Source organism: Propithecus coquereli, unplaced genomic scaffold, assembly GCF_000956105.1.
Source record: "Propithecus coquereli isolate 6110/MARCELLA unplaced genomic scaffold, Pcoq_1.0 Scaffold179, whole genome shotgun sequence".
Taxonomy (NCBI): Eukaryota; Metazoa; Chordata; class Mammalia; order Primates; family Indriidae; genus Propithecus; species Propithecus coquereli.
Window position 1 is genome coordinate 3,328,225 of NW_012142634.1, and position 21,179 is coordinate 3,349,403.

At 34.1% G+C, this 21,179-nt stretch overlaps 1 protein-coding gene across 1 annotated transcript in view; it reads right to left on the bottom strand.

The window, feature by feature from the left end:
• WDR11 (WD repeat domain 11) overlaps positions 1 to 21,179 on the bottom strand; it is a 62,396-nt gene that overhangs the window by 33,872 nt on the left and 7,345 nt on the right. The window contains exons 3-12 of the mRNA XM_012642383.1: positions 20,480 to 20,486; positions 20,192 to 20,365; positions 17,741 to 17,927; positions 15,466 to 15,631; positions 14,950 to 15,064; positions 13,895 to 14,090; positions 13,491 to 13,594; positions 10,244 to 10,420; positions 7,675 to 7,759; positions 1,317 to 1,423 (exon numbers count right to left, since the gene is read on the bottom strand). Coding sequence (XP_012497837.1) covers positions 1,317 to 1,423; positions 7,675 to 7,759; positions 10,244 to 10,420; positions 13,491 to 13,594; positions 13,895 to 14,090; positions 14,950 to 15,064; positions 15,466 to 15,631; positions 17,741 to 17,927; positions 20,192 to 20,365; positions 20,480 to 20,486 — 1,318 coding nt within the window. The remainder of the gene's footprint in view (positions 1 to 1,316; positions 1,424 to 7,674; positions 7,760 to 10,243; positions 10,421 to 13,490; positions 13,595 to 13,894; positions 14,091 to 14,949; positions 15,065 to 15,465; positions 15,632 to 17,740; positions 17,928 to 20,191; positions 20,366 to 20,479; positions 20,487 to 21,179) is intronic.

The window sequence follows — 21,179 nt, forward strand, 5'->3', positions numbered from 1 at the left end:
GGTTAGTCTGCTGGCCTCCTTAGAAGACAAGGCTATAAAAGTCTAATCTATGAACTCAAATATCCCACTTAAGGAAGTCATTAATTATTACTGTAGACATTAGTTCCTTAAGAATAAATCTGTGAAAGATTTTAAGTTGTATCTTATAGTTCTCAACTTGACTTGACTGGAAAAAAATGAACAAGGATTTTTTTAATGAATGATGCTAGAGTACAGCATTTCACCCCTGGGATACTACGTAACTAGAGAGCCGGTGCCAGTTTGTTCGCAAACTAGGAATCTGAGGATAAGGCTCACTGAGCAGGTCACTTCCAATGAGACCAGAACGACACTGGACTACAGATGGGGCTGCTGCCTTAAGGTTCAGTAAAAAGCACCTATATCTTTGAGAGCTTGGAAATACATATGGAGAATATAAGAAAACAACCATATACTTCATTTATTTACAACCATTTACTTGATCTATTTTACACACACAGGTACACACATATATTGGTTAAAATCATCTATATATATTCATATTGCTATACCATTTTAAAGAAACTTATCATAATTTTGTCAGAAAGCCTTTATGAAATTACTGCATGTACCATAAAATAATTTTAAACTCTCACCTTATTAGATTTTCAAGTTCTTTTGAAATTCACTGGGTTTAGGTTTTTAACAATTCTGAACAAGTTACTTTACTGGAATGTTTCCTATTACAGAGTTTTCAAACTTCCAAATCAAGTTTCCCTATTCAGTTAGTCAGAGACTATCAAAAGTTTTAAATTCGAGCTTAACAATACTTAACCTCTGGGTTTTCTAAGGGTTTCCTGAAAAGGCTTTCTTTCCTTTCCTCCCTCTCCCTCTCTCTCTTTAGAGGCAGAGTCTCCCTATGTTTTTGAGACAGGGTCTTGAGCTCCTGGGCTCAAGTGATCCTCTTGCCTCAGCCTCCCAAAGTGCTGGGATAATAGACATGAGCCACCATGCCTGGCCCAAGGCCAAATTTTTAAACAGAGAATCTAATAAAGAGTAATTTTAAAATTGATCTTTTGATTATATATAACAATGCACTTAAAAAGTAGACCTGGTATCCTATTTTTTTTATGAATCTGTTTAAGTTAATGGTCCTCCACTTTATCATGTATTTGTGTTAACAAAATTTCCATAAAAACAATGATGAGATCTTTCTAGAGCAATTATTACAAAACAAAAGAATATATAAACACAGAAAACAAGATAAAATTCAAAGGTAAAAGTATTTTGGACATGTTTTATAAATAACAACATCACTGATCAATATGACAAACCACTTTGAATCCTTTAAAACAAACCTGTTGGAAGATCAACCAACTGAAGTTCATTTCTCACTAATCCCAAGTTGTTTGGTGTTGAGGTAGCAAAAGAAAGAAAGCTGGTTAAACTTGTCCACTCGATACCCCTATAATGAGAAATTAAACACAGACTAAATTAATACCCTTTTTTGTTGGGAACATTTATTTAAAAAATAAGTTTTCCTAAGACCTAAATTTTATTACACAAGTTAATCAAAAAATAATTTTTTTTTTTTTTTGAGATAATGTCTTGCTCTACTGCTTAGGCTAGAGTGCAGTGGCATCATCATAGTTCACTGCGGCCTCCAACTCCTGGGTTCAAGTGATCCTCCTGCCTCAGCCTCCCAAGTAGCTGGGACTACAGGCATGTACCACCATGCCTCACTAATTTTTTTTTTTATTTTTTGTAGAGACAGGGGTCTTGCTGTTGTCCAGGCCGATCTTAAACTCCTGGGCTCAAGTGATCCTTCTACCCTTGGCCTCCCAAAGGGCTAGGATTACATGCGTGAGCCACCGCTCCCAGCTAACCTTTTATCATAACGTGACCTTATATTTGAGACTATATTACCATATATTTCTAACACATATAAAATTATTTCTAATTAAAACTTTATTTCCAAATGTAGTGACAAGATAGTTTAGTGACCAGGATTCATTAGCATTAAAATTCATTCAGCATTAAAATGACTATTATAATCTGGCCAGAGAGTGAATCACATGACAGTAGTTTCCAAGAATTCCAACTGCTTAAAAAGAAGTGGTATAGAAATATTCTGAGTGGAATGCTTAAAGTTAGGTACACTTAAGAATTTTACCAAATTTTAACAAAATTCTTGGTTTGAAAGCAGAAATTTCAGAAACAAAGAATAGAAACTGAGCTGTTAGATTTTGAAGTGGTTAAAAGTTCCAAATAGTACATCAATTAGAGAGAAGCACAAAAGAAAAATCTCAAGGAAAAAGATATGTATGACAAGATGGCAAGCTAATGCCCTGGGAGTCTCGTTTATGTGGGACAGGAGGTGATGACAAATTTTTTCCCACTAACATAACTGGACAGTGCAAACTGTCACAATCTGCAGAGAATGGAAGAGAGAAGGGGCCACTGGGACAACGAGCCAGCCCCATCAGAGTCATGAGAAGGATCCACACTGGTTACAAGGTGATCGAGGCTGGTTGGGAGAGAAGTCGGAACCTCTGTTCTACATGACTGCTCATCAGCATTTATGGGACAGCCATTTTTAAAAACAATTTATCATCTATGGCACCTCTCACGATACAACAGCAGTGTTGAGTAGCTGTGACAGAGGTTTTAAGGGCTAAAATCCTAAGCCTAAAATATTTACCATCAGCCTCTTTACAGAAAATGTTTACCAACCTGTGCTCTAGTTTATCCATTTCTATACCAACTTGAATGCTATTGCTAGGTTTAGCATGAAATACTGTTTTTAACATGTTTCCTATTTACCCAAGAAGGCACAATGGCTTCCTGTATAATATCCAAACTCCTCTATGTGGCCTTCAAAGCTATCCAACCATTAGCCTCATCCTACCTAACCAAGCTGACCTCTCAATCATTTGAACCTTATCTGCCACTTTAATGAGAATAACCTTCCTTACTGATCCCTTTGTACCGATCTACTTGTCTTTCCTCAGAAGGACAAGCATAATCCAAAGAGAACTAACAACAATTTGCAACAGCAGAGAATTGCTGTGGTTATCAAGGATTGTAACTTTTTAAACATGAAGTTTCACTGATACACTCAGATTAGGCTACTTATAACTGAGTACCTTTGGGAATGTCCATGCCTGGAATGAACTTTCCTCTTCAAATACCACTGGAGTTCAAGTCCTGGCTCGAGCACTTAACAGCTCTGTGCTCTCTCTGTATCTCGATTTCCTCATCTGTTGTGCAGGAATAGTATCACTGAGTATGTGAATAAGCCTGGCACATAGTAATCACCATGTGTATTGGCAATTATCATTATTACTCTCATTACAACATCTAACTGAAGCCCTATTTTCTTTATGAGGCCTCCCCATTTCCTAAACTCAAACCACACCCATAGTGAATACTATATAATTTGGATAATTAGTCACTAGAAAAGTCCCTTGGACTCTTGTTTCTCCTTTTGTTTTCCTAACAGCAACAGTATTCACCAATTTTTCTACTTAGAGTGAACAAAAGATAAGAGGAATCATTTTGGATGTATTCTGCTCTCTGTATTGGTCTGGTAGCTTCAATGAGACCTGTTTGTCCACAGAAACCCTAAGACCCACCCTCCAAGTCTTGCAGTCTGAACTGATCATGCTCCAGAATAGTGATGCCACTATCTCTGGACCGTAAGAATTCCAGTCCTCCCATTTCTCATTCATTATTTCCAAAATTGTATCTGTTAAGTAGCTGGTATACGTGAGTGACTGGGCTAGGCACTGGAAATGCAGCCATGGACAAGACAGACATAATTGCTGTCCTTCTGGAGCTTACAATCTAGCAGAAAAGAGACATTACACAAGCGCCTTCTATATTATTTACTGCAGAAGAAAGTGAAGAGTTCAGCATGACCATGTAAGAATCAGACATAATCTGGTCTCAGGGGCCAGGCAGCCCCTGAAGACTATTAAAGCTCAGACCCAAAGGGCAAACTGGGCTTTAATCTAAGCCTGAATGACTGAGGAAACCGTGTGGCTGGCTGAGAAACACCGTGCTAGATTATACTCTCTTAGAAAGGAGCTACCCCATCATTTCTCTCCAGGCACATGGTAAGTACTCAGGAAATTTTGTTAGATTACGGGAATGATGTCCAAGAAAAACTCAGCACTCCTTATGTTTATTGGTTCCATGTATTTTCAGAGAAGTGCTTTCCCCACTGTTTACGAGATGTTCTAGTATACAGGATATAACAGAACACAGGGTAGCTGCTTACTTGTAACCTAGCAGTATGAGCATGTTGCCTTTGAATAGATTACAGAAGCAGCTTGTATATCTGATTCCTACTAAGGAAAATAAAAACCAAGTTGAACTTCAAAGTGGATTAGATAAGGAGGGGATTATTTCTCAGAAAAAAATAAAAACTCTTACCAAACACAGCTGAGTACCACACTGCCCTCAGGATTAGAACACTATCATCTAGGTCTAACTGTACACTGAGGTCTATAAAAAATTAATAAGAACAGCAGCTCATTTTCTGGCTTGATCTAGGATTTTTTTTTTTTTTTTTTGGATTCCTAACCACTGAACAATTATAACCTTAGAATTATCAACAGGTATGTAGGGTTCTGACTCCTGCAGTTTCTCAAGCTGGGCCTCTTGACCACCTACTGGGGTTGCCATAGAGAGGCTCCTTCTCAACACTGGGTGGCTAGTGGGAATACACATTTTCTGAGTGGCCTTGAAATTCTAAGATCCTTCTGCAAATACAGACAGACAAAATAGAGATCATTTTACTTTCCACAAATCACTCAATTTACTCAAAGCAATACTGAGTCAATCAATGTTCTGATATCCATATATGCTACTATTATAATAGCAATTTTTGACATTCAAAATAGTACTGGGCTATATTACAGGTTGAGCATCTCTAATCCAAAAATCCAATACAAAATGCCCTAAAATCCAAAACTTTTTGAGCATCATTATGACACCTTTGTTTTCTGATGGTTTAATGTACACAAACTGAGTTTCAAGTAAAAAATTATTAAAAATATTATATAAAGCAACCTTCAGTCTATGTGTATAAGGTATATATGAGACACAGATGAATTCTGGGTTTAGACTCAGGGCCCATCCCCAACATATCTCCTTATATATAAGCAAATATTCCAAAATCCAAAAAAACTCCAAAAGCTGAAACACTTCTGGTCCCAAGCATTTTGAATAAGGGATACTCGATTGTATTGTAAACTCAGCCTACTGGACAAAGACACAAACTAATAATCTAAGAAAACCTACATGTATCTCTCTATTTTGTGTACTTCCAGGTATCTTTCACTGGATTATAAGCATCAAATGCTTTGTCTGTTTACAAGCATATAGAATATTCTCAATAGATATTTGAGTCAAGTATCCCTGGTTAAAACATCCTGGTTTTAAAAAAACACACACATGCAACTATTTGCAGGAACTACAGGGTTATATTCCCTGGCTGTATGTATGTACAACATTCAAGTACTTAAGATTATATGATTTAAAAAAACACATTTTAGTATAAGGTAGAAAAACAATTTTATAAAAGTAAGCATAATTTGCATATAAAATCTAGAATGTATTGGCTTTATTGATAATAAGTTCTGAAATTTTTATAACACATCTGCAAAATTTTTATAATGGCTTTAATTGTAATACTAAAATTGTATTAATTGAAACAAAAAGACAGCAGGATTTCAGCATCCCCTTGGGCAGAATCTCTGAATATAAAATGTGAATTATTTTCAACATGGCAATTAAGAGGGAAAATTAATATAAAAAATGGAGTATCTTTGTATGATCATTCACAACGTGAGACTGAGTAGCATATCCCTTAGTTATTCAGTATCTCAAATAACACTTTCTAATTAATTTCAGTGTCATTCAACCATAAATATTATCATAGCATGTGTAAGTTATAATATTTAGTGACATCTACAATCTGACTGATCCAGGATAACAAATCTTACTTAAAACTAAGAGCTAATTGATAAATTAGCTACTGAAGTTTTCACTATTAAGGGAAAAAATGACAATGTGTTTGATTTTTCAGAAGCATGTGTCAAATTCTTTGCATTAATCTTGGTTCAGCCAACATTTTTATTTTATTGTCAAAATATTTCTACTAATCTATGTGAATTTTTTTAGCTGGAGATCTAGGACATGCACTGTAAAAGTAAGTCAAGACCTAAGGCTATGAAGCTTCAAAGGCCTAGACTAAATTCCATCTACCTCTTTCATAGATTACTCTGTAATTCTCAGTTTCTTCCTCTGTAAATTGGAAATATAATGTCTATCCCATACGGTTGTAGTGGGGATTCAACAAAACGATGCATGCAATGTATTAATACTTAATATAACCCTTAGAACAAGTACTGGTTAAATGGAGAGTTTTGACTGGTTGGTGTTAGCCATAAGAGGAGTTTTGACTGGTTGGTGTTAGCCATAAGAGGAAACACCACACACAAAAGGCAAGGGAGAAAGGAAATGTCAAGAGAAGAAATGTACACAGGAAAGGAAAGGAGAGAGACGATATCGGCAGTGGCAGCAGAGACTTCTAGAAGTGCCAGAATGGCAAATTGCAGACATCATAACAGCAGAGAAGAGAAAAGATGAACAAAAGCCTGAGACAGTCCAAACAGACACCTGTGTCACTGTACCCCAAAAGCTCAATGCATTTGAAGACATTCCTATTCCATGTAAATGTGGGAGATACTGTAGGAGCACAGCATAAGGTAGCAATAAATAGTCGCCTGGGCTGTACCACAAAAAAATGCACTTGAAAGAATAAGGCAATGTAAACTTCTCAGCGATTTTCATCACAATCAGAAGTTGTGATATTTAAAGGGTTAACCCTTCTCCATTCAGAAAATGCATTTACACAGAATAATGTGTTCGCTAAGGGTTCACTAAAGAATTTTAATGTATACACGAGACCTACAATTACATAATATATAGAAAACAGAAATATGCTTTCATTAAAAGATCATCAAAAACTACTGGAAATTTCTATTGTATATGTATGTGTAACTGTACAATCTATCATTGATAGGGCAAAAAATAAAAAAAAAGCCTTGCGTTTAGCAAAATAATGCCATGGAGTAGACAAGTATGCACTTTAAAATAAAAAGCAAGAGGTACTCCTCTATCAATGTAGCCTTTCCTCAGACATCTCTGTATATACAGCACTCATAAACAGATCATATCTAAAAAAGCAAAGAGTAAGTGCTATACAGTTTTGGTACTTTTTCTGATGATGTTTAAACAAAGAAATAAATAACATTAATTAACAATTAAAATGACTTCATTCAAATTTATCATGAGCAATCCTACTAATAGATCTTCACAGAAATAAAAAATAAATGAAATAAACCTGAACAAAGCAACACAGAAATTTCCAGTGAGAAACTAGCCTGGACCTTAGGAGAAATAAATAAGATATAGCAGTAAAAGAGAAAAAATTCTCCACTGCTTATGTTCTTTACAAAGCAAACAATTAGTACTCATCCTTAATTAACATAGCCATTAGTTGGATATGAATATTCATTATTCAAATTTTTCAAATAATCACCATTGTAAATACCACTGTAGAGTGTTCAATGTACAAAAGTCTATGAGAACTTTTTCCTGATATCATGTATGTTTGTGATCCCAACATCACAATGACATACTCACTTGACCTCACATGAATGGATGCTTAACTCCTTGTGTAGCAGACCGCTGGTGAGGTGGTACACCAGGACAGAACCATTTCCTGTGCCTATCAAAATGATGTAACAGAAGACTATTAATTTAGTGGGAATTCCATATCTTTTCAACATTAATCTTTCTCAAGATTTTCATCATTTTATAACACTTAATCTTTTACCAAAGGGACTCAAGCTTTGAGCTATGTACCTCCCCCCAAAAAAAGAATGAATATTTTTTTCCACTTCCTTATCAAAAATGGGCCTAATCTGATGTGCTCTAAAATCATGCCTAACTCTGGGGACAGATTTTCACAAAAAGATTTTAAAACCTGTATCAGTACACACACAATTTGCAGCTTTCCTAAGCTTTTCTACACATCGCAGTTTATATAATACTTTTTGAGATTCAGAAGGTTTCTTACAGCTGGTCCTCAAAAAGGCAACCTAAGAGAGCTTGTCAACCAGGTTTTTCTATTCTTCTTTACAAAGTTTTTGTTTTTGTTTTGTCTCATATTAAATAAATCCTGACAAGATCATAAAGTATGATTGTTAATTGTGGTTTCTGCAGTTAAAGAAGCCTGGGCTCAAGCCCTGGCTCTGCCAGAAACTTTTGGGTGAATTATTTGCCCATACTAAATCTGTTTTTACCTCTTTGAAATGGGAATAGTAGAAAATCTATTTGTTAGAAATTAAATGAGAAAATATATGTAAAACACTCAGCGTAGTACTTTGCACAAAGTAAGCACATGGTTAACTATTAGTATTTCTGTTATCACTGTAATTAATAGTGTAAAGTTATTACTATTCCTAAAGCTTTTAATGGTCTCAAGTACTCTGTCTAAAATTTAAACAGAAGGGACAGGAACATACCTAAGTAAAGCTTCTGTGTCTAAAATGTATTTATCAATTAAGCAAGAAAAGTGAACAAATTATTTGGACAATCACTTTCTTACTGCACATGATTTAAAATGATTAATGAATTCATACAAAGTAATAGAATGGAAGTAAAAATTCTAGGCAAATTCCAATTTTCTCTTATTTGCAAAATAAAGTTCCATAAATCTTTTGCAAAACTATTTTAGAAAAACATATTGTGCAGTTGCTTATACTTACCATCTATTCCATAATACCTTCTGGTATACTGTAAAAGTATTACTAAAGTTTTTCAATTAAAAGATCTTCATAACAATCAAATGATCTCTACGATCTGAAGTTTTCATGATGGTGAACCTATAAACTAATACTCTAGGGGCAGCACAGGAAGTAATTCCATAGTTGAACTCTACTTATCTTCCTTAGTGACACTGCAGAACTTTAGGCACTTATTTTATATTTTTTACTTTTACTTTGTTATTATACTAAAGTCAGTAAATGATGATATTCACTGTATGCTAGTACAATACAACTTATTTTACAATAAATCTCAGACCTTGCCATAGGTCTTATTTTATAGTTGTTCCAAGGAGTAATTTTCCCCAAGAAATTGACAAAATCCTAACTGACAAATTAGGTACACTGACATTGTACATACATGTACATATAAAGTACACTGATGGATCCAAGTTAAAATCTCTATTAGAGGTTAAATATGAATTAATAGTTTCTAAAGCAAAATTAAACATTTATCTGCATTTATATAAATCTGGACACAAATACACAGACTATTGAATCTTAAAATTCAAATTACTTTCAGAAGATAGCCACAGGAAGAGAACAGGAAAAAAATACTGCCAAACAGTAATACCCAAATGAATCTTCAGTACTGACAAGTCAGGCATTAAGCTGAGATATGTTGCCCACAAAATAAATGTGGTTAGGTTTTCATTTAAGAAAGAAAAAAAAGAATCACAAATCACATGTTTATAGATTTCAGGAGAAAGACAGAAGCCAACTAATAGCAACTTAAGAAGAAATGTTGACAGTTTCAAACAAATACTATTTTTCAAAAAATTTGGAGAAATGTATTTTAACCTCATATACTTAATAGCAAACTAAAGTTTGATCTTTTTCTGTACACTGTAAAAAAATTAGGTTCATCACCTTACTGTGAAATTAATTGACAGCAACTTGAAACCTAGACAAATTTTCTATCTATAACATGAAAATATGCAATTTCAAACAAAAAAGCAAATCTAAGTTTATAGGGAACCATAGCCACTTTAAACAATATTCAACATACAATTCTTAGCAAATGAAGAACGCTGCTATTATTAAACTGTTAACTCTGACTATATTTTTAATTAACAAAGACTGAATACAAAATGGCATGCGCGGAAAGACTGGGGTGGTCCAAGAAAAGATAAGAAGTCTGTGATTTAAAATCACACAGGGACTAGCCTCCTGGCATTTCAGAAATATATTATAGTGTTAGAGACTCGATTGTCCAATCTAAGGTGGATGAGTTACCACTGAAATTAAAAATAAGACAGTTGGAATAAAAGGACAGAAAAAAAAAAAGAAAAAAGAATCCTCAAAGAGAACAATGGATTTTCTAGAAACTAGGAAACCCAAACATCTTATAAAGTGAGTTAAAAAAAGATAGGTCAAATACCCACCAACAGCAAGCAGTGGCTGATACATCTTGATGTTTTTTGTGGTCAATGGTGGGCACATACGGATAGCAAACTGTGGTGAGGGCAGTCCTGAAAGCAGCCCTGTAAGCAGGAATTTGAGGTGCACTTCCTGCAGAATGGAGCCTTTGGGATGTTCTTCCCCAGCAATTGCACTTTGTCCTGATTTGTAATAAAGATAACAAAAGATATTAATTGTAACACATGCTGACCTTAAAAATATAAAGAAACTTTTCAGTGGAAATGTTCCTCGGGTTTAGAAGCAAAGGTGTAATATAGCACTCTAGGGCTATAGCTATTAGGGCCACAGTGGCTGTGCTTGGCTATGGAACTTAAATCACACCAGCCTACAACTCAAAGGATGGATAATTCCAGAGTGTTGTCATCCAGAATTCAGGGACCTATGTCTTCTAAGAAACACTGTTTTAGCCAAAGTTTCTGGTATTAAGGCACTACACAGAGGCTCCAGAACAAATCAAGAGAACTTAGGTTAGAGAACAGTTTCTGGGATGTGGGATGCCATACCACATTCCCATCTTACTGCTTTCTAAAAGGTTATTTTTCAATCTGATGTACTTTGTAAAGTTTATATAAAATTGGTAATCACGAAAAGCAAGTTCAAAGACCTCACCTGTGATTTCTAGTAAGAAATCTTAAGGTGTCAATATAAATAGAAAATTTAAGCTTTATAAGTAAATATATAAAATAATAAATAATCTGGATAATATATGAACTGTCAGTGTTAACAGTTAAGTCTTCAATGGCATTATTTTCAGATATACCATTTGTACTTAGGTTGCCAGATTTCAAACTAAAAAGATGATTCTAATAAAAACCATTCTAACAAAATGTGAACCCAAAGAGTACAACAAAATCAAGACTGTTCATTAAAAAGGGTATATAAATTTCCTTCCTATAAATTGCTATTGAATATTGGGATTAACTTCCCAAAAGCACATAATAAAGAGTATGTGAGTGTGTGTGTGTATGTGTATGTGTGTGTACACACACACACACACACATATATATACACATATCTACATCTACATACACATACATGAAAACATGGAAATACTGTGTAAGGAAAAATGTAAATAATTACTAAGACTGTGTGTAATGGGACTATGAATATAACCTTTTAAGGCTGTAAAGTTTTTTTAATAATAATGTTATTTAAAAATCCACAAAACATATAGGAAAAATGGCCATCAATTTAATCCAATTAAAATGATCCCTTAGGTTAGCCACACAGTTGACACCAATCTCTCTGCCTAACTTTGGTAACAAAAGATGGAATATAAAGCAATGAGAAGTTCAACAGGTAGGTACCACATATACCAACCCTATTAGCTTGGAGTTGACTCCTGGGAAAGCCACATTTTTCTTCGAGTATTTTCCATAATGACAGGGTATGGCAGATTAGGCCTTAATAAGCATCAGCTTTTATCCAATGAATACAAATCAGCCTCTGTATTTAACTGAATTGCTTTCAATTATCACTAAGTACACAGTGAATTTCAAATTAAAGGTTTAATTAAAAGTTTTAATTAAAATGTTTTCAAGTACAAAGCTTTATTTAACACTTCAAAATCAACCACATTTTCAAGAACTGCTATACAATCTGTATCCTTTTTTCTCTTAAAAAGTGTAATTTATACCACTTAGATACCTAAACAGCATTAAATTTCAATCTCCTATGGGCTTCATATTACTGATTAGTTCTGTTCATGTGTTTTTATAATTCTTTTCACTTTAATATTTCATTTTAAGAACAGACAAGGTCAATTAACTCAAAAATTGTATTATTTATGAAATGAATTTTGCGAAACAAGTCATGTGTCTTAACTTTTTCATACGGATTTATGTCTAGTGAATAGAAAGAATTTTAAATATAAAAGTTAGAGTCATTCAGCAAAAGGATTTTAGGACTGGTAAGAATCATGAGAAAACAGAAGCCTAGAGAGGGGTCAAGGTCTCGCTCAAGGTAACAGTGGAGCCACCAGAACTGGAGGCCATTGCCAAGGAGTAGTCTCCAGAGCCAGGATTACTGAGGTCACAGTCTGGCTCTTCCACTGTGTGGCTGAGTAGTTTGGGGCACATTCTTTAATCTTTGTGGGCCTCAGTTCCCTAATATTATCTGCCTTGCGGCGTTGTGGTGAGGGAACACGTATTTAGCACAACACTTAACGTAGTATTAAGCACTCAATAAACATGATCTGATTAATGATTAATAAGGTAATGCTCTATTAATAGTATATTACCTACCTAGCATTTCAACAAAAAACCTAAATAACATACATTTTCAATTACACTATGGAAGAATAAAAAATGATACAGAAAATCCTTTATAAACCACAGCCACAATTTTAAAAGAATTAGATGTCAAAATTGATTGGCATAGTTACAAAGTCTAACAATTTTAAGTTGCATAAAATTTAAAATCACAAATCCTCATTCTTCCTTTAATATGGATGTACTAGCCCCACAATAATTAAATAACTTTGACTATTTTATCTACAAGTAAATATTTGTTGAAAGAATCCTGAACACAAAAATAAGAAAATTCATGTCAAAAAGTTAAAATAATTTTTTCTAATATTGTTCAGTTATTTTATTCCTTTAATAAATATTTATTGCAAATCTAGACTGCACAAGGCCCTGTGCTGAGGGATACAAAATGGAATCAAACACTGCCCCACCCCTGTGGAGCTTATAACTTAGTGAATGAAACAGAAGCAAAAATAACTACAAATAAAATACAGCTGATAACTATTAGGGGCCACAAAAGAAGAAAATTTAAATCAGACTTAGGAGATTAAAGAAAGAAACACTTGAGTTGAATTGTGAATTAGGAGTAGCAGAAAAGGAGAGAGAGGAAGCGTGCACTTAATTCCAAGCTGCGTGACTAGCGAACATGCAGGCCCTGGGAGGTGTGGTATAGCTCAGCAAGGGCCCCAGATCCCAGACCCAGATGCCTAATGTGTTCTTTCGTTTAGACCAGAAGTCTCTCATGAGTGAACATTTTCTAATTGCAACAACTATAATGCCAATCTATGCTGCTTCAGGTACTTTGATGCTTCAATATTTTATACCCCTCTGATTTATTGAAAACATTTTAGTTTTCTCAAGTATTAACTTTGACTTTATAATAATTGCAAGTCAGTGACTCTATTAATTTTGCCCTTCAAAAAGAATACCTAACATGAAAGTTAGAGGGAAAAAACAAGCTTACCAATCATGTTATCTAAGGAAAGGTCTGGGAGTTTATTCTGTAGCACTCCTACAGGAATTCCACAGAAAGACACTGGTGAATATAAAGGTGACACACCAGAACTACTGCAAAGACATAATAATTAGATGTTTTCACAAATTTAAAACCTGCATTACATATTAAGAACTCAAACTATTAACTCCAGATCATGGCATTCTATCTATTTTTATAGTATTTATTAATATTAATCTTATACATAGATGAAATAACTCTAGCAGGTTTACATAATTCTCTAATAATCTAGAGCCTTAATTATCACCTTGAAAACATTTTTATAGAAAAATGGCCCTGCTATTTCTGCATGATTCTGATAATTTAAAAAAAAAGGAAACAAAACAAAAACACAATCTTATCAACTCATGTACCTGTTCCGTGAACTGCGGTTACAAAGAGCAGACTTGAGTTCCCATATCATGACTCTGCCATCACTCACGATGAGGGCAGCTGAATTCTCGTTGACAGGACAGCATACCATACTGAAGGGACGGACAGTTTTTGTCACCCTGATTGCATCACACTGGCTTCGTAAATCATAGGTAAGCTCCTGAACAGGATCTAGATCTTAATATAAAATTATTTTCTTTTAAATATGAGAAAGCATCCATATCAATATCACTACTATTTGTTTCAATTTAAATAAAACCTCATCTAAAAAGGATATCACTCCTTCACTAATGCAAAGTTTGTCAACAATGGGTTCACTTCTTACAATTACTACTAAATTTCCTCAGAATATAAAGATAATTCACTTTATGACTGGACACTCCAAGCTTCATCTCCAAAATAACAACTATGATTGAGATATCTTTTTTCGATACTTTTGAAATAAAATACTCTGGAAAAGGATGAACAGTGATATATGATTAAATAACGGACACACTGCTATCATAATTTGCAGTGGTCTATAACAAGCCTGAAAATAACTATACTTTACAAAAGATGTGAAAATCACTTTCACCTTTACACGGTCCATCATTTCACAAAAACATTATTTCTGTTCTCTAAGATAAGACTGACTTGACAATTGAGTGCCTTGGAGACTTATTAACCTATATCACTTTACCATGGAAGTTCCTGAAACTAAGCAGAAGTCAGGGAGGTATAATAATAAGGTCATCCAAGTTTGGACTTGTACTGAAGAAAAATTCACAGAAGATAACATCCACCTGGCTCACAGATACAATCAGAAAAAATTACAAAATATTACTCTCTGTTGTATACCGAAAGTGCACAGTTATAACAAAGAGATCAATCTTAGACTTGTACTTTTTTATGCCTCCTATTGTAACTATAATCTAACACTTATTCAAGGTAAGGATTATAATTAACTCTATGCCTTGGCTGGTATTTGCCACATGAAGCTTTATAAAATAATTTTGAAGAAAAATATAACTAACACTATTGCGAGATAGAAACTCACCTGGTTCCTCATTTGAAGTGGTGAAAATGCTATTGTAAGATCTTCGAACACGTAAGGTTATACAACCATTTTCATGTAGACAAAATAAACCATCACGCTGAAAGCAGGGTATTACCTTTAAACAGATGATATATTTATTTTTTTAAAAACACAATAGGTTAATAAAGCATATACCGTGAAACTCAAACTCATACTTAGAGAATATGGGCCAAATGAACAAACAACAAAAATACACAAATAATACCAAGCTTTAGAACTAAATGAACATTTAAAAAATCCATTTATAATCCTAAAAAATTTATCTTTATCCATGTAACTTAAATAGTTCAGTAAATACCTCAGGATCGGTCACAATTTCCAGGATAAATCAAACTAATCAAAAGTTCAGAAAAACAAGGAATACAAAATAATGTTGTTAATCTTCCAATAAATATAAATGAGAAAATGGAACTAAGGACTTTCACGAGACTATGGTCTTTTCCAATATAACATTCGTAGTTTAAAAATTGTAGATACCTGCAGAAATGGAACTCCTGTTCGTTCTATTGCAATCACACCCACTGTTTGATTCACCTCAAGGTCAAGGATTAAAATCTCTCGAGGATAGAGTAACAACATGTGGTTCCTTTTTGAAGGCAGATATGCCAATTGAAGGCAATCATTAAGAGTCATGAATTCAGCACTGAAAAAAGTAAACATTTACTTTAGGAATCGAGAAATGACTCAAAGACTTAATTCATATCAGAAAGAGCTAGAAAATGATTTAATTTTGTACTTTCCATACAAAAATTGTCAATGAGAATTTACAACTCTTTCCTGAAATGACCAACATGGGTTAGCATCTAAAATGTAGACCTGTGTGTGCCAAAATCCAAATTATGACAGTAATATTGTATAGGTTGAGTAGAAATGCCAGTGTTTCTAAATTTTTGAAATATGTGAAGTAGTAGAGTATTATGTCTATGATATGAGATGGTAAGTGACTGGCATTCATAAGATAGTTGTATTTTATTTTTACTTTGTAATTACAAGTACTAGATAGACTGCTGTAATCGAGACTCAGGATTAAAATATCAACATTTAGGGCAAGTAGGGTCACTGGACCAGACTGGACTTTCTGGCCTCAGGCAAGCCACTTCCCCTTCTCCACCTTCATTCACTTTTAAGCTGTCTCAAATTCTTTTTGAAACAAAGTAGGGTATTTTATTTACTTACATCACAGCACTTTCTTCTGTGTAAATAAAACAGATGAAACTATGTGGACTGTAAAAGACAGTTACAGAGTCTCAAACATCATTTTAGTAATTTGTGATTGCTGCATATATTTAATCACCTTTTTGAATATTAATATATTTTAATAGGAATAGCCATAAAATTATGTACTATTAATATTTTCTTTTTACCTATGATTTTATTGAAAGGCTTTGAAATTTAAAATAAAGTTAGTTTATAGGACTAGAAAGAGAGGGATTTTTATTGCATTAAAATCCTGACTCTGCCATTTCCTAGTTGGGTGAGTTTGAGTAACTTTATTTAAAATGATGTAGGACTCAGTTGACCTCATCTGTAAAATCAGACTAGTACTACTGCCCAGAATTGTGCTAAGATTACATGAATTAATGGATGTGAAAGCACCCACAGAAGTTCTACTTGAAGGAACAAATAATGTATTTTCCCTAAGACTCACAATTTACATGTAATTCATATGAGAGAAAACTTAAGAGATATAAATCACAGATTATAAAACTATTCATACTGCCACACAGTTATCTGTTTATAACAAGGAATCCATGAAAAATAGAAAGTTAAGGAAAAATCTTAAATTATTTTGGCACAGGACAGGGGTAAATTAACTAGTGAACTTAACCAGTCTATGGTTTAATATATAAAAGTGATATTAACACACAAATTTGTAATGTAGTTGTAGAGCAATTCATACTTTCACCATATAGTTTTCAGGTAATTACCCACAAAGTCTAGACAGAATAATCTTAGCACATTAAAAATAAAGGCTATCTTAAAATGAGTGCCAAAAAAATCTGCCAAAGCAGTAATATATAGATCATAGCTCTAGGAAAAAAAGATATCTCTTTCTAATGCATAAAATTAGTTACTTAAAATAAAATTTTATTCAGTTGCAATTTCCTAAATACACAGTAATGGCTAGCATTTTCTAAGTGAATGCTTACTAAGTATTAACCACTACATTAAGTACTTTACTTACATTATTGTATTGATTAATCTTTACAACAACCCTATGAAATATTTTAAAACCCTATTTTAGAGATTGGGAGAGTGGCTTACAGATTTTTCTCAAAGTCACATAGCTACAGCTTCCCCTAGAGCCTTGGATTTTAACCAGGATGGAAACATCTTCACCTGCATAAGGAAGACACCCTTATTCTGCTGGCTAATGAGACTGCACAGCACTGAAGTCATGAAATTGTATTTAAAATGAAAATCCAGCTTTCTTGCCCAAATTTTTAATGTATTCAATAACCACAACTTTAGAATCATCTATTTTCAGAAGTAGAAATCAGACGTAAAAATTTTAATCTGTAAAAATCAGCAGGGGAGTTTAGCACAGCTAGCGGAAAGAAAGGAACCATGATAAATGCTAAATTTTCTCTTAGGGAGAAGACAAAATGAATATTTTTTCCTCTAATAAACTCAAAATTAGAAATGAGAAAAGGTGAGATGAAAAAGAAAATCAGTCTTAGTACATCTTCAAAAAGGATGTTTTCATATCTGTAAGTAGGTGAGTGTCGTTAGTTCTACACTTGTAACTTACCTAGGTTTCTCTTGAGTGATTAAAATTTTTACTTTATTAAGAGCCTTCTTGGCACCTGTGGCTGCAGCCAGCTTGTTATGAGATGGGCTAGAGTGTGGGCTGGATATGTAAACTTTTTTCCCAGGGCCCGAGGGAGGCTTGGATGGAGAGAAGTCTGAGATGAAAACAATACCCTCGCTGGTGAGTACTATATTGAGAAAAGCAAAACTCTGATTAAAGTTTAATCAAGTTTAGCACAGTTTTATTCCGATACAATTTTCAGAGCAAAATAATGATAATTTTAATAACATAGAACTGGCAATATTATGTACTCATAATATAATGGGAATGTTCTCCAAGTTCAAGAGAAACAGGTGGTCCATTACAATTCTTTAGAGGCCTCCAAGCTCAGCACTCTAAATTATGTTTTATATTAAAAAGATACCAGAAGGTTATTGGCAGGAAGAACAAATGTTTGTTCTTCCAGATAAATTCAGTGCAGAGACTTTCATTAAAAGTCCCTCCCTCATTATATCCCACAACTTCAAAATCCAAACACTTTTCAGAATATAAGATTTACACAAGAAGAAAAAAATCCCACATTTAAGGGGCTTTGCATATCACAAGTAGCCAAGTTCAAATATTTGACTTGATGAAACCAAATTTTTAATGATTATGATGAGCTATATTCAGCCTAAACATATTTCCTTTTTCTTCTCAAGCATCATACTTAACTTAGCAGGAGTAAAGAGTGTTCTTTTTCCTTTACATTTAGAAAAAAAGAAGTAGGACACCCAGTGGCTTACTAAGTGTACATGAAACAAAAATATTCAAGGACGGAGTACCACATTTAGCAATACAACTTAGGCCTTTTCATAACTGAAAAAATAATCTCCCTTAACACTGAAGCTGACAAATACTGGGATATATGAGCAGAAAAACCTTATCTATCCTGGATCCTGGCAATTATTAAGGCTGCTTGAAGCACAGGGAAAAAGGAAGCATTCAAGAGACATGACAACCCTTGCACACTCAGCATGAGCATAATGTTAGGTCAGCTGACACTCTGAAATACACAGTGCTTTCACCAACCAAATTATAGGGATGGAAAGAGTTGACGCCATCAAGTTAGCCTAAAGCCTTGTCCCCTTTTCAGGTTCCAGAACTCATCCTTCAAGGTCCCCCCGCTTCCCTTCTTTTGCGATGCCTTCACTCCCTGACTCTGCCAGCTGAGGTACCCCTCCTGTGTTCCCACAGCACTGCGTTTATATAAGCCAACTGGTGACTGAGTATATGTATGCACATGTTCATAAATAAACAGTTATATATGCAAAAGCCTAAACACACTGTATTGTAGTTTTTTATATAGTCCCATTTCCCATTTACCTTCTACTTGTCTGCCTTTCTTTTCTTCCTTCAACAGACACACACACACACACACACACACACACACACACAGACACACACACACACACACACACACAGGCATCCCCTTGAAAAACCTTGATGGACAAAAGTTAGAATTTTGAGTCATTCAAACCCAGAGAAAACATTCTTCACCATAGCTAATGCCCTTCCCTCCTTCACGTTTCTGATCACTATCAAAATGAAACCTATTTTGACCACTCTATCTAATACAACTTGCCACCTCATCCCCCATTCTTCTCCAACACCTTTATTCTCTTTTACTTCCTTTATACCACCTATCACCTCTTAATATACTAGAATTTAATAATTCATTATGTTCATAGTTTATGATCTGACTCCCTCTCACAAGGATGGAAACTCTGTCAAGGCAGGAACCCTTGCTTTGATTCCCAGAACAGTAGTAACAGCTCAAGAAATATCTGTTGGATAACAGAATAAAGAATATTTTCTAAATAATTTAGCCACAAATATATCTAAAACACATCTCGTTTTAAGATCATGAGCTCAGTAAAACATCAAAAGCACATTGGCAAAAACTGCCTCCGTAAGAAAAAATTCCCTTGGGCCTACTCTGTTCCTTACATGTGTCTGTTTATGGCACTCAAACCAACAGCATGAAGTAGGACAATTATTTAAAAAGCAAGAACTTAAATTGGTTACAGACTAAATGAAACCCTTGATTCAAGTTTTTTAAGTGTTCCTAGAAAAAAAAATTTAACTAAGTCTGAATTAGAATATCAAAGTAACTGTCTGTCCCTGGCTAGTCTAATACTATTCACAAATTGAACATAGTAAAGGTATATTTAAATTCCTAAATATTGCTGACCTACATTTCTAACTATTGAAATACTTGCAAATGATACGGGGTTATGATTTAGTATGTGTATTAGGAGCTGCAGATATATGGACTAGATGTGCTTTTTCGCTTTGCTCAGTCATTTTAATGTTACAGATGTATAATATGTGTGTGTATCTTACGTATATGACATCACGATATTATAAATACCTCACTTAACTCATTTTCCACAAGCAACCATTACTCACAAGTTAAATGTGAGGGATCAAAAGGGTCAAAAGAAAAGGAAAGAATGTTGTCTGCATAGCTCTTCTTCCACAGTTTGGTGCCAGTGTCTGCATTCCAGAGCACGATGTAATTTGGCGGGTGGATGGCAAGCAGTAAATCTCGGGAAGCATCTTGATTCCACAACCACTGAACATCTGTAAAGACCCAATAAATAAAGGCAAAATTCAGAAATCATCCACTTCAAAACACTTGGCTAACTTGTCCTTGATATTTAGTTTTTTAAATGTAATCCCTAAAATCTTAACCACCTCCCACCTAAATGTGACACACACATGTGTGGGTGTGGGTGTGGGTGTGTGTGTGTGTGTGTGTGTGTGTGTGTCAAGATTGCACAGAAAAAGCTAATTTTATAGAAAAATGTTTATATGAAAATGTCAAAGTATTAAAGTTATCTGAAATATTACGTCAAAGAAAATAAAAGGCAATTTTCACTAATCATTACTTAAAACTGTAAAATACGTGAGACTCTCCTAGCCATGATCAAGATGTCAGACTTCTCTAATGTTTCTGTGGAATTACTTAATGGGACTTCACAGGTTTTCATGATTTTTCACAAGGATAAACAGAATACATAAAGATCCAGTTTGGTACCCTTTACATATTAAGTACTCCAAAAATATTTTTTAAATAGTAATTTAAAAAATTCATTCAGTCAAGAGACCCACTCAAGGATGTCAGTCTAAAGAATGCTGTATTGGTTTTAGGTCAATAATATAAAGAAATGAGCAAACAATTTATATGAAAGTGAGAATAAACTTTTATTCAACTCTATTAATATACAGTAAGTACTGATGGCTAATTCATAACAGCAGTTCAGCCACCTTTACTTATAATACACCTTAGATTATAAGATTGTTCATAGCAGCTTAATTTTTCTTATCATGCTTCACTGAGGCTGAGATTGAAACTAATGAGTTTTACCAAAGCACAAATAAGTTGAGACTTGAG